General features: G+C 43.6%; 1 protein-coding gene across 2 annotated transcripts in view; it reads left to right on the plus strand.

The window, feature by feature from the left end:
• The window catches only part of usp32 (ubiquitin specific peptidase 32), an 85874-nt gene that overhangs the window by 63398 nt on the left and 9747 nt on the right, over nucleotides 1–12729 (plus strand). For both annotated transcript variants that reach the window (XM_047391935.1, XM_047391936.1), the window contains exons 18-30: nucleotides 1788–1869; nucleotides 1983–2057; nucleotides 3372–3510; nucleotides 3589–3694; nucleotides 3855–4028; nucleotides 5922–6096; nucleotides 6171–6322; nucleotides 6407–6518; nucleotides 6627–6808; nucleotides 6924–7108; nucleotides 10382–10468; nucleotides 10777–10897; nucleotides 12439–12630. In XM_047391935.1, the coding sequence (XP_047247891.1) occupies nucleotides 1788–1869; nucleotides 1983–2057; nucleotides 3372–3510; nucleotides 3589–3694; nucleotides 3855–4028; nucleotides 5922–6096; nucleotides 6171–6322; nucleotides 6407–6518; nucleotides 6627–6808; nucleotides 6924–7108; nucleotides 10382–10468; nucleotides 10777–10897; nucleotides 12439–12630 (1782 nt within the window). The remainder of the gene's footprint in view (nucleotides 1–1787; nucleotides 1870–1982; nucleotides 2058–3371; nucleotides 3511–3588; nucleotides 3695–3854; nucleotides 4029–5921; nucleotides 6097–6170; nucleotides 6323–6406; nucleotides 6519–6626; nucleotides 6809–6923; nucleotides 7109–10381; nucleotides 10469–10776; nucleotides 10898–12438; nucleotides 12631–12729) is intronic.

Here is a 12729-nt window from a genome sequence, read left to right on the forward strand (position 1 = left end):
GGTATAACTGTACCTTGGTATTACCGTGCCTTGGTATGACTGTACCTTGGTATGAACGTACCTTGATATTACCGTGCCTTGGTATGACAATGTCTTGGTATAACTGTACCTAGGTATCACCGTGCCTTGGTATCACCTTGCCTTGGTATGACCGTACCTTGGTATAACCATACCTTGGTATCACAGTGCCTTGGTATAACCATGCCTTGGTATAACTGTACCTTGGTATGACCGTACCTTGGTATAACTGTGTCTTGGTATGTCCATGCCTTGGTATAACTGTACCTAGGTATCACCTTGCCTTGGTATGACCATGCCTTGGTATAACTGTACCATGGTATCACAGTGCCTTGGTATAACCATGCCTTGGTATAACCATGCCTTGGTATAACTGTACCTTGGTATTACCGTGCCTTGGTATGACTGTACCTTGGTATGAACGTACCTTGATATTACCGTGCCTTGGTATGACAATGTCTTGGTATAACTGTACCTAGGTATCACCGTGCCTTGGTATCACCTTGCCTTGGTATGACCGAACCTTGTTATGACCGTACCTTGGTATGACCATGCCTTGGTTTGACCGTACCTTGGTATGACCGTACCTTGGTATGACCATGCCTTGGTATAACTGTACCTTGGTATCACCGTGCCTTGGTAGGACCATGCCTTGGTATAACTGTACCTTGTTATGACTGTACCTTGGTATGACCATGCCTTGGTATAACCGTACCTTGGTATGACCATGCCTTGGTATAACCATACGTTGGTATCACCGTGCCTTGGTATGACCATACCTTGGTATTACCATGCCTTGGTATGACAATGTCTTGGTATAACTGTACCTAGGTATCACCTTGCCTTGGTATGACCATGCGTTGGTATAACTGTACCATGGTATCACAGTGCCTTGATATAACCATGCCTTGGTATAACCATGCCTAGGTATCACCGTGCCTTGGTATCACCTTGCCTTGGTATGACTGTACCTTGGTATAACCATACCTTGGTATCACAGTGCCTTGGTATAACCATGCCTTGGTATAACTGTACCTTAGTATGACCGTACCTTGGTATAACTGTGTCTTGGTATGTCCATGCCTTGGTATAACTGTACCTTGGTATCACCGTGCCTTGGTATAACCATGCCTTGGTATAACTGTACCTTGGTATTACCGTGCCTTGGTATAACCATGCCTTGGTATAACTGTACCTTAGTATGACCGTACCTTGGTATTACCGTGCCTTGGTATTACCGTGCCTTGGTATAACCATGCTTTGGTATAACTGTACCTTAGTATGACCGTACCTTGGTATTACCGTGCCTTGGTATGACCATGCCTTGGTATAACTGTACCTTGGTATCACCGTGCCTTGGTATAACCATGCCTTGGTATAACCGAACCTTGTTATGACCGTACCTTGGTATGACCATGCCTTGGTATGACCGTACCTTGGTATGACCGTACCTTGGTATGACCATGTCTTGGTATAACCATACCTTGGTATCACCGTGCCTTGGTATGTACATTGTTATAACCATGCCTTGGTATAACTGTACCTTGGTATCACCGTGCCTTGGTATGACCATGCCTTGGTATAACTGTACCTTGTTATGACTGTACCTTGGTATGACCATGCCTTGGTATAACCGTACATAGGTATGACCATGCCTTGGTATAGCCATACCTTGGTATGACCATGCATTGATATAGCAGTACCTTGGTATGGTATCAAAGCCTGGCTTTGATAAATATGTTTCAATAAAACCTTTGTTTGTCCTTTAGAACTACCTCACCCTCCTTGATGATGAAGACCACACACTGGATAGTCTAAAGATCCAGGATGAGCAGCAGCTTATTATTGAGGGTAAGTGAAACTTAAGTTTCTTCTACTTCTCAGACATTAAAGTGAAACTGTCATATACTTAGAACAGTTGATGTTGAATCATGAGAATACAATTTCTGTTTGTTCTTCCACAGTCAGGAACAAGGACATGAGCTGGCCTGAGGAAATGTCCTTCATTGCCAACAGCTGCAAAATGGACAGACACAAAGGTAAGTTGAATGAGCTCTCTGTGTATTCTCACATCTTACAGGCTCTGCTTGTGGGATCAGTGTAAGCTTTGAAGAGGAATCTTTCAGTCATGGCCAGCACACTTGCTATGATCTTAGAAATCATAAAGAATCTGAAATGTCCTACTGACTGAGCTCACTATTGCAGGTCACACAGTAAGATGTAACATGTAGTAAATGATGGAGTGTATGATTTGGTACCACAGCAGAATTGTGTCCCAAACATCCAGCAGAGATATCAGTCCATCAATGAATCAAAAGCACCTGCTGGTGTTGTTGCTCTTATTAAATTGTGTTAAAAGACAGGAAATATCATGAAGAAAGAGAGACAGCTGTGTGAATGCTAATGGCTGTTAGATGTGACAGTAATAGGGTGGGGGTAGCAGCAGCAGTCGAACTCTATAACCTTTCCAGGAAATCTCTCACTGTTTGACACGCCATTGGTCAGGAGAATGCTAAACCAGCTGTTGGGAAACACATGAGAAGCAAATGAAACATCTAAGAGGATTTAGGAATATAGGTCTACCAACACCCGAATTGGAATCTGGCCACTCCATCTGGATTAACTGGGTAGAAATGACCCCCATGTGACACATCCTCCTCTTCCTCCTCCTTTTTCATTGAATTAGGACTTCAGTTACTACTGTTTTTATCTGAAAACAATCATTTGACTGTTACTGATAGATGTCAGATGTTCAGTTTCAGAAGTTTCACCTGCGTTTTTAACTAAACTGAACTGGGTTTGGGATTATGTTTGTGTGTGGGGATGATGTAAAGTACTCTGTATTAAACACACTTGTCAGTCTGGAGAAGAAGAGGTATTTCATCCAAAACTCCTGAAACATCAAACAGTTCCTCATAGCTCAAGCAGGTCCTCTTCTGTGATGTTTTGTTTTTTTCACCACATCACTTTTGTTCAGGCGGTTTCTTACACATCAGTAGGTCTGTATTGCATCATCTTTAAAGTGCAGCAGGGGAGATGTGAACATGTGATAGTCATAAAAACGTATGTTATTATACATCTGCTCTCTTGAACTTATTGTTAAGGATGTTTTCAGCGGCTGCAGAGATTTTTTGACAGCAGCAAGGTGTCCTTTTTCACAGGTTACTATTTTTCAATGGCTAAAACTGTGACTAGGTTCCTCAGTTTGACCATGCTGTCATTTCTGTGGTTGCTGTATTTTTAGGACTCTACACACATTTTGCATTTATCTTTCAAAATATTGATCATACATATAATTCTGTAAACCAAAGCCTTCTTGCATTCATTTTATTGTTTTGCTTTCTCCTCCCTAGTTCCTACTGAGAAAGGAGCAACTGGCCTCAGTAACCTTGGCAACACATGTTTCATGAACTCCAGCATCCAGTGTGTGAGCAACACCAAGCCTCTGTCAGACTACTTCCTCTCAGGAAGACACCTCTACGAGCTCAACAGGTGCTGATTCACTGCCTGTCTGAATGGTTTAGGCATCAGGATGGTTCAGCGTGTTTCACTGTGCTGTTTCACTGACAGGACTAACCCCATTGGAATGAGAGGTCACATGGCCAAGTGTTATGGAGACTTGGTGTTGGAGCTGTGGAGTGGGACGCAGAAGAGCGTGGCACCGCTCAAACTCAGGGTGAGGTTTTCTACCAGTCTGCATGCAAACCTACAGGGTTCAAGATGCTACACCTTTCTGTTCTTGTTAGGAGCTGGTGTTGGTCTTTACAGCTTGGTTCTAAACTTCAAAATAATTAAAGCAAACTAATAATAAATTCACCAAACTGTTTTCTCTGCAGTGGACAATAGCAAAGTATGCTCCACGCTTCAATGGCTTCCAGCAGCAGGATTCCCAGGAGCTACTGGCATTCCTTCTTGATGGCCTCCATGAAGATCTGAACAGGGTCCACGAGAAGCCTTATGTGGAGCTGAAGGACAGTGATGGCCGGCCTGACTGGGAGGTGGCTTCTGAGGTCAGAGGGGTTGCTGATTGGTTCTCCTGTCTTGTCCCTTAGATACCACAGAGACAGAGCGATATTTGTTGTCATAAGTTGTTTAAAGGTAGAGGAACACCACATGCTTTTTAAAACTAAATTATTATCTCAAAGAACATTATCTTCAAATTCATAAATACAGGAATCTATATAGATACAACTTCTAACAAAAAAGACCTGTTTGGGAAAAATGGATAATTTCTTTTAACTGACTTACAGACAACATTGTATCATTATACTACCTGGTTTAACTCCCCAATGTCTATATGAGGCTTTAAAAGTTACAGCAGGATTATAAATTTAAAGAAGTGAAAGACCAAAAAGTTATAGTCAACGCAAGCAACTGTCCACTGTCTACATTCTCATCCGGGAGGAGTGAATGCTGCAAGTCACTGACTCGATGCAATCTGCTGGGTTTCTTTAGATAGAAAAACTTTTTAACCAATTTGAATTATAAACTGAATCTGACTGCACTGTTCGATAGTTTGGATTAATTGGGATGTATGTACCTGACTTGAAATCTGTATGATTGGATTGAGTTGAGTTTGTAAAGTGCCTTGAGACAACATGTTATAAAATGAACTGTTTCATGTTAGACTGTCAATCAGGAAGGTGAACTATTTATTAATATACAGTTATTGTGAAGCATATTCTCATCCTTTCTAGACTTTTATTTTTCAGGACATAATAAAATAGGTCAGCTAAGATGTGAAAAGCAGGTAAGAAAACAACAGATTCTAAACATTCAATAGGTCATACAACTACATGTGGCTGCAGAACAAGCCCAGATCATCAGCCTTCCACCACCATGCTTGATAATTAACCATGAGGTGTGCACAGTGCCCTATGGAAATCTCTCCACTTTGTTTTCACTTGTCTGTCTGATATCATTTCAGAAGTCCTCTACTTCATTCAGATGCAACTTTGCACAATTAATTCATGTTACCGTATTCTGTTTTAGAGAGAAGAGGCTTTCTCCTGGCAACTCTTCCAGGAAAGCCATGCCTGTTCAGTCTTTTTTTAATTGTACTCTCAAATAAGTTTAACACGCTAATGAGACCAGTAGAGTCGAAGATGAAGGTTTTTTTTGCACTTTTCTTGAGCGTTACACAACCTGATCTTGGGAAGAATTTCCATTGAAAGGATTGGCAACTGTGTCAATTGTTTTCAGTTTGTGAAAGGTGTTTTGCTCTGTAGAATGATTGACTTTAAATAGGTTGGAGATAGCCTCACAACACTTCCCAGATTGATGGAGAGCAACCGTTGGTTCTTGAAGGTCATTGCTGATGCCTTTCCATCCAGGTGTGTGTTAACACACATCTGGATGCTGGCAATGTCTGGATGCTGGTAATTGTCTGGAGGGGAAAAGTGAAATACAAGCAGGGCAGCCACCAGGAGGCAGTATAGGGTTTTTCATCTCACTGAGCTCTGCTGTATTTGATTTTTGGGATAGTTGTTTGAAAGCACTCTGAGTGTAAAAAACTCAATCTAACTGTAGATGCGTGGTGGATGAAATGCTAAAATCAAAGAGTAGATTAAAAAGTTCACAAGTTTGCACACAGATGTAAAGGCAGCATATTTTATAGTGAAAGATGAGGTTTTTTAATTTTTCTGTCTCCAGTTAGATGAAAGATTTTTAATTCTAACAGCAGTGTCCACAACACCGCAGATGTTGTTCTAATACTTATGTTCAGTTTCCGCTTTCAGTGAAAGCAAAGAGATTTTTTTCTTTTCCAACTGACTCCTGTCCAAAGAAAGCATCTCATTCTTATCATGGTTAGATCACAGCTGCAAAGTCCTGGAGACCAGTGGTAACGTTGTTCTCTCTGTTGTGTGCGTATGTTCCTGTGTCAACACCTCTCCTCTCTGCAGGCCTGGGAGAACCACCTTCGCCGGAACCGCTCCATTGTAGTGGATCTGTTCCACGGTCAGCTGAAGTCCCAGGTGAAGTGTAAAACCTGCGGTCACATCAGCGCCCGCTTTGACCCCTTCAACTTCCTGTCTCTGCCTCTGCCCATGGATAGCTCCATGCATCTAGAGATCACTGGTGAGTACATTGGAGGAAAAAGATCATATCGGGGGGAAAAGGGACCCGAATAAGGTTTTGTGTTGTGTCTGTAGTCATTAAACTGGATGGCTCCACACCTGTACGGTATGGTCTGAGGTTGAACATGGATGAGAAGTACACAGGGCTGAAGAAACTGCTGAGCGAGCTGTGCAGCCTGAAGCCTGAGCAGATCCTCCTGGCTGAGGTCCATGCTTCCAACATTAAGGTAGTCACATGGTGGTGATAATACAGCAGTTGCTCTCTGACTCTTACTGTAGTTCAATCTTATGTGTCAACCGTCTGTGTTCAGAACTTCCCTCAGGACAACCAGAAGGTTCGTCTCTCTGTCAATGGCTTCCTCTGTGCATTTGAGGTCCCGGTGCCAGGTTCACCAACCTCTCTGAGCTCGCCCACACTCACAGGTTAGCCTCTCCACTAACAATGTACTTTTCAATCACTGGAGGTCCACATGATCATCTACTGCTGTTTCTGTATTTTCCATTTTCACTTTTTCTTTCTTATTTGATCAGATATCACTCCAACAGTCAACGGCTCAGCTGCTAATGGCCACCTGATCCCTAATGGTGGGCTCGGCACCATGGTGCCTTGCAGCCCAGAGATACCCCTGGTCAATGGGGTCGCCAATGGACATATCACACCTGTGCAGGAGAGCCCTTTTATTGGCTACATCATCGCCATGCACCGGAAGATGGTGAGAATTCACTAAAATTGTACTGTATTTATAAATGCTAAGTGCAATTTTAGAGTGGCTACCATTGTAGATGTGTATAAACCTGTTACATGTACATGTTTGTGTCCTTTTTCAGATGCGTACAGAGTTGTACTTCCTGTCATCTCAAAAGAACCGCCCCAGCCTGTTTGGAATGCCGCTCATAGTTCCCTGCACGGTCCACACCAGTAAGAAGGACCTGTATGATGCAGTCTGGATCCAAGTGTCCCGACTGGCCAGCCCACTGCCCCCACAGGAGGCTAGCAACCATGCCCAGGACTGGTAATTATCAGCTTTTCACCAGAAAACCCAATATCACTACACAGGGAAAGGTTTGCTTGAGATTTCGTTGAGCTTACAGCTAAGTCATGTGTTTTCTTCTCATGCATTTATCCAGCAGGGCTGTAGAGGAAATATACAAAATGGTTGACCATGAAATGTAGCAATTGATGAGGTTATTCTTTTATTTTTATGTAATAAAAATCTTTCCTTAATTGCATACTTGACAGAAAGGAATATATGAAATGTATTTATTCTAAAACCAGATGTCTTTCACTGTATCCAAGTATTTTTGTAAATTATGAAGATTACTATAAAAAGTATCAAATCTCATGTATAAAATATCAAACTACTGCCATTTATTCTGCTTCTAATCGCCGCCTTTGTTTATTTTGAGCATCAAAGTTTTGACACTAGAGTAGAAAATGGAATGATTAACTAGGAACTAGTCACTAATACAATCAGAAATTAAATAATCACTACTCTTAAGCAGACATAAAGTTAACACTAATTATGGGGACATTCTGAAGAAATCTAAGAATGAACATTTATAGAATGACTTGTTGATTGAAGATGTAACTTTATATAAAATCCTATTGGTGTCTCTTTTTCAAAACTCAAGCCTAACATTGTTAGAGTTCTACACATTAGTCTGAGGGAGAATTTAAAAGGAGGAAACCCTAGGCAGACTGGGGTGGTGGTCGACCGGAGGGTGTGTTCCAACTACAGGGGGATCACACTCCTCAGCCTCCCTCGTAAGGCCTATGCCAGGGTATTGGAGAGGAGAGTCTGGATGCCAGGGTATTGGAGAGGAGAGTCTGGATGCCAGGGTATTGGAGAGGAGAGTCTGGATGCCAGGGTATTGGAGAGGAGAGTCTGGATGCCAGGGTATTGGAGAGGAGAGTCTGGATGCCAGGGTATTGGAGAGGAGAGTCTGGATGCCGGGGTATTGGAGAGGAGAGTCTGGATGCCAGGGTATTGGAGAGGAGAGTCTGGATGCCAGGGTATTGGAGAGGAGAGTCTGGATGCCAGGGTATTGGAGAGGAGAGTCTGGATGCCAGGGTATTGGAGAGGAGAGTCTGGATGCCAGGGTATTGGAGAGGAGAGTCTGGATGCCAGGGTATTGGAGAGGAGAGTCTGGATGCCAGGGTATTGGAGAGGAGAGTCTGGATGCCAGGGTATTGGAGAGGAGAGTCTGGATGCCAGGGTATTGGAGAGGAGAGTCTGGATGCCAGGGTATTGGAGAGGAGAGTCCGGCCGACAATTGAACCTCGGCTTCAGGAGTGGTAGTGTGGTTTTCGTCCTGTGGGGGGTGCTCCAGGAGTATGGAATGGGGGCCCTTTACTAGGGGCAATCCGGTCTCTGTACAAGCGGAGCAGAAGTTTGGTCCCATTGCCGGCACTAAATCGGACCTGTTCCCGGTGCATGTTGGATTCCGGCAGGGCTGCCCTTTGTCACCAGTCCTGTTCATAACTTTTATGGACAGGATTTCTAGGCGCAGCCAAAGGTCGGATGGGGTCTGGTTTGGGGACCATTGGATTTTGTCTCTTCTTTTTGCAGATGACATGGTCCTACTGGTCCCCTCTAGCCAAGACCTACAGCACGCGCTGGGGCGGTTCGCAGCCGAGTGTGAAGTGGCTGGGATGAAGATCAGCTCCTCCAAGTCAGAAGCCATGGTTCTCGACCGGAAAAGGGTGGCTTGTCCTCTTCAGGTTGGAGGGGAGTTCCTAACTCAAGTGGAGGAGTTTAAGTATCTCGGGGTCTTGTTCACGAGTGAGGGAAGAAGGGAGCGGGAGATCGACAGACGGACCGGCCTCCTGGACGCCTTCCTCAGGAGGTGTTCCAGGCACGTCCCACCAGGAGGAGGCCCAAGACACGGTGGAGGGACTATGTCTCTCGGCTGGCCTGGGAACGCCTTGGGCTCCCCCTGGAGGAGCTGGAGGATGTGTCTGGGGAGAGGGACGTCTGGGTGTCTCTGCTGAGTCTGCTGCCCCCGCGACCCGGTCCCGGATAAAGCGGAAGACGACAACGAAACCCTTGGTCCATCGTTTTCCCAAAGTCCTAGAACAGGACATGAGAGGGGTTTGGGTGTCTCTTAACCAATTGGGTTACTGCTCTGGTCCATCAGGTCTCTTAGCTGTATGGCTGGTCAGCCTCGGGTCTTTCTGCCGCTCCGTCTGCCAGGGCAGGTCACTGTAATGCTGACAGGCTGCTGGTTCTGTGGGATGGTTTTGACCTCTTGGTGGTTCCTCTCTTTGGAATTCAGAACTGAATTGTAAACAATACCGAAGGGTAATCTTGCTGATAACGCTGTCTCTGGTTCCGTACTCTAGAGGCATGAAGGCCAATTAAGCCAAAGCTTGCTAGAACTTTAAAGATTAGATGGAGAACAAACCAAAAAGTTACAATGAAAGTTAACCAGGTAAATCTGATGGGGCTCCTTGTTTGATGCTCTGGTTCTTTGTTTCTGTTTGTCTAATTAAGCATTAAGCTCACTGCCCCACCAGGAGGAATTATGGCCACATCACAGTAGAAAAAAATCCTACAGTTATTTAAATGTTTTCAGAGAAGCGTCTGTTCTGAAACAATAAAGAATTCTCTCCCAAGAAGCTGTATTCAAAGTTACGTCTACCAACAAACGTTAAAAAAAATTACATTCATATTAAATCCTGAGGTCTAAACTAACAGTAAAAGATCATTACTTTAAGAAATTCTCTGAGTTATATTCCTATTGTAAATATATGGTAATATAATAATAATGCATAGCATACCTTAATAACATTATGGAAATGACATGTAAACAAAAAGTCAGACTTACCAAAGATTCATAACCCTAATACCTTTTATTCCATTTGAGCTAAACAGTGCCCTGCTGGCCATATTTGAAACTAAAATTTCAAATAACTAAAACATAGATACACACCCCACTGGAATCCTGAATGTTTGTGCACTTTTAACTAAAACCAGGCAGGTGATTCTTCAAACTCCTTCACAAGTTGTTTGACTGCATGTACATTCAAGGGACGCCTACATTATGATGGATCAGTATAGATGCATGGATTGTTGCGCCCAAGTATCAGGAAGTTTCCAGTCTAGTTTTGATCTGTCACTGGGATTGGTAGGAAGAGGAAGGGCTGTCTGCTGCCTAATGTCTAATATGTTTCCGCTCCTTTGTTCAGCACTGCTGAGTAAACAACACCAGAAACCTTCTGAAGATTTCAGGCTCACTGTCATTATTGCTGTTCTCTTCTTTTTCTTCCTTTTTCTATCTTGCAGTGACGACAGCATGGGTTACCAGTACCCTTTCACTCTCCGGGTCGTGGGAAAGGATGGCAATTCATGTGCTTGGTGTCCCTGGTACAGGTAGGATTGTCACGCATGCGTTTGCTACAAGTTAGGGAGCAGCACATCCGGTTCATGCACTCGGACTATATTTAATTTATGAGAAACATATGTTTAATGCTAACATTCAGGTTTAAAGTATCACATTTGACTCGACTCCTCCCATCTGAGGGAAATTTGACCCAAACGCATGGAAATTAAATAGTTCAAAATGTTTCTTAAATTAAAAGTGTGTGTGTGTGTGTGTGTGTGTGTGTGTGTGTGTGTGTGTGTGTGTGTGTGTGTGTGTGTATGTGTGCTGTTAATGTAATGTGTCTATACTGTTCCAGGTTCTGCAGAGGCTGCACCATAGAGTGTACAGAAGACAGAGCTTCTGTAGGGAATGCTTATATAGCTGTGGACTGGGACCCCACCGCCCTGCACCTTCGCTACCAGACCTCCCAGGAGAGGGTAAGATACACACCAGCAGCCTCAGACTGGCAGAAGCACATTATACACACTCCACTATGTGGAAGAATTTCTACATGAGCTAAATAAATGAAATAATACCTTGGGGCTATACAGTGCTGTGTAAAAGTGTTTGCCTCTTACAGATTTCATGTTTTCAGAATCAGCTTTATTGCCAAGTTCATGCATACAAACAAGGAATTTGCCTCCGGTACACTTAGCTCTTTTGTTCTGTTTTTGCATTACAGAATATACAAATTTACAATGTACAATATACAATATACACATATCTAATAAAAAAGGTGCATTTGCAACATCTGTATGCTGTTGTTTTGTACTCTATTGAATGTTAATCAGAGAAACAGCCTGGGGGAAGAAACTGTCTCTGTGGCGGCTGGTTTTAGTAAACAGTGCTCTGTAGCGGCGGCCTGAAGGTAAAACTCTAAACAGTTAATATGCAGGGTGTGTGGGGTCGGCAGAGAATTTGGCAGCTCTTTTCTTGACCCTAGACCTGTATAAGTCCTGGATGGAGGGAAGATCAGCTCTGATTATTCTCTCTGCAGTCCTGATTATTCATTGCAGTCTGGACCTGTCCTGTTTTGTGGATGAGCCAAACCACACTGAGATGGATGAAGACAGGACAGACTGAATGATGGCAGTGTAGAAGATAACCAACAGCTCCTGTGGAAGGTTGAACTTCTTGAGTTGCCTCAGGAAGTACAGTCTCTGCTGGGCCTTCTTTCGAACAGTGTCTATGTGTGAAGACCATCTCAGGTCCTCAGAGATGGTGGTTCCTAAGAACCTGAAGTGGTCCACGGCCGATACAGTGTTGTTGAGGATGGTGAGGGGGGTGTATGGGGGTGGTGTTCTCCGAAGGTCCACCACCATTTCCACAGTCTTGAGTGGGTTCAGTTCAAGGCAGTTCTGACCGCACCAGTGTACCAGCCGATCCACCTGCTGTCTGTATGCAGACTCATCACCGTCCTGGATCAGTCCAATGACAGTGGTGTCGTCTGCAAACTTAAAACATAAAAACACACAAAATACAAAAACAAAGAGAGAGCGAAGCTCCGAGGCTGACATCGTTGGCGCCATCTTGTTTATCTTTTGGCTTTTTGTCAGTTGTTAAATTAATTAATTCCCCTTGTTAAACTGTAAAATGAGTTTGTTGATCTGAAACATTTAAGTGGGAGAAAAAAGCAATGCCCGTAAGGGGCAAACAGTTTCTTACAGCACCATATAGCGCTGTGAGTAGAGCTGTGTCTTATTCATTGGTTACATTAACCTAAGACCTGTACAAAAGTCCTGAGCCATCCCTTCATTGTCCTAATTTAAATTATGATTATTATTAGAAAAAAATTATTACAAATAGTAAGGATCTTTTTTTTTATTATTCAAGGACAGAGAACGAATTTTCTGGCATAAGAATAGCTACCTATCACAGATAAATATGATAATACCTGTCAAATCAAACTTTCCAGCTGAGTTTGTAAATTAAAGTCCAACAGTGCTCAACAGCAAGTCTCTGTGTGCTCTCCATGCAGATTGTGGAGGAGCACTGCAGTGTGGAGCAGTCTCGTCGAGCTCAGGCTGAGCCCATCAGTTTGGACAGCTGTCTAAAGGCCTTTACCAGTGAGGAGGAGCTGGGGGAGGATGAGCTCTACTACTGCTCAAAGTGCAAGACCCACCGGCTGGCCACCAAGAAGCTGGACCTCTGGAGGCTGCCACCAATACTGGTCAGTGAATCACAGGCCCTGAAGTTGGCCTTTACATGTGTTGACAGTAATATTTCCTTGACCACAAGTAATGTGTTAAAACACAGTACAAACATGTCA

Source organism: Girardinichthys multiradiatus, chromosome 18 (assembly GCF_021462225.1).
Source record: "Girardinichthys multiradiatus isolate DD_20200921_A chromosome 18, DD_fGirMul_XY1, whole genome shotgun sequence".
Lineage (NCBI taxonomy): Eukaryota > Metazoa > Chordata > Actinopteri > Cyprinodontiformes > Goodeidae > Girardinichthys > Girardinichthys multiradiatus.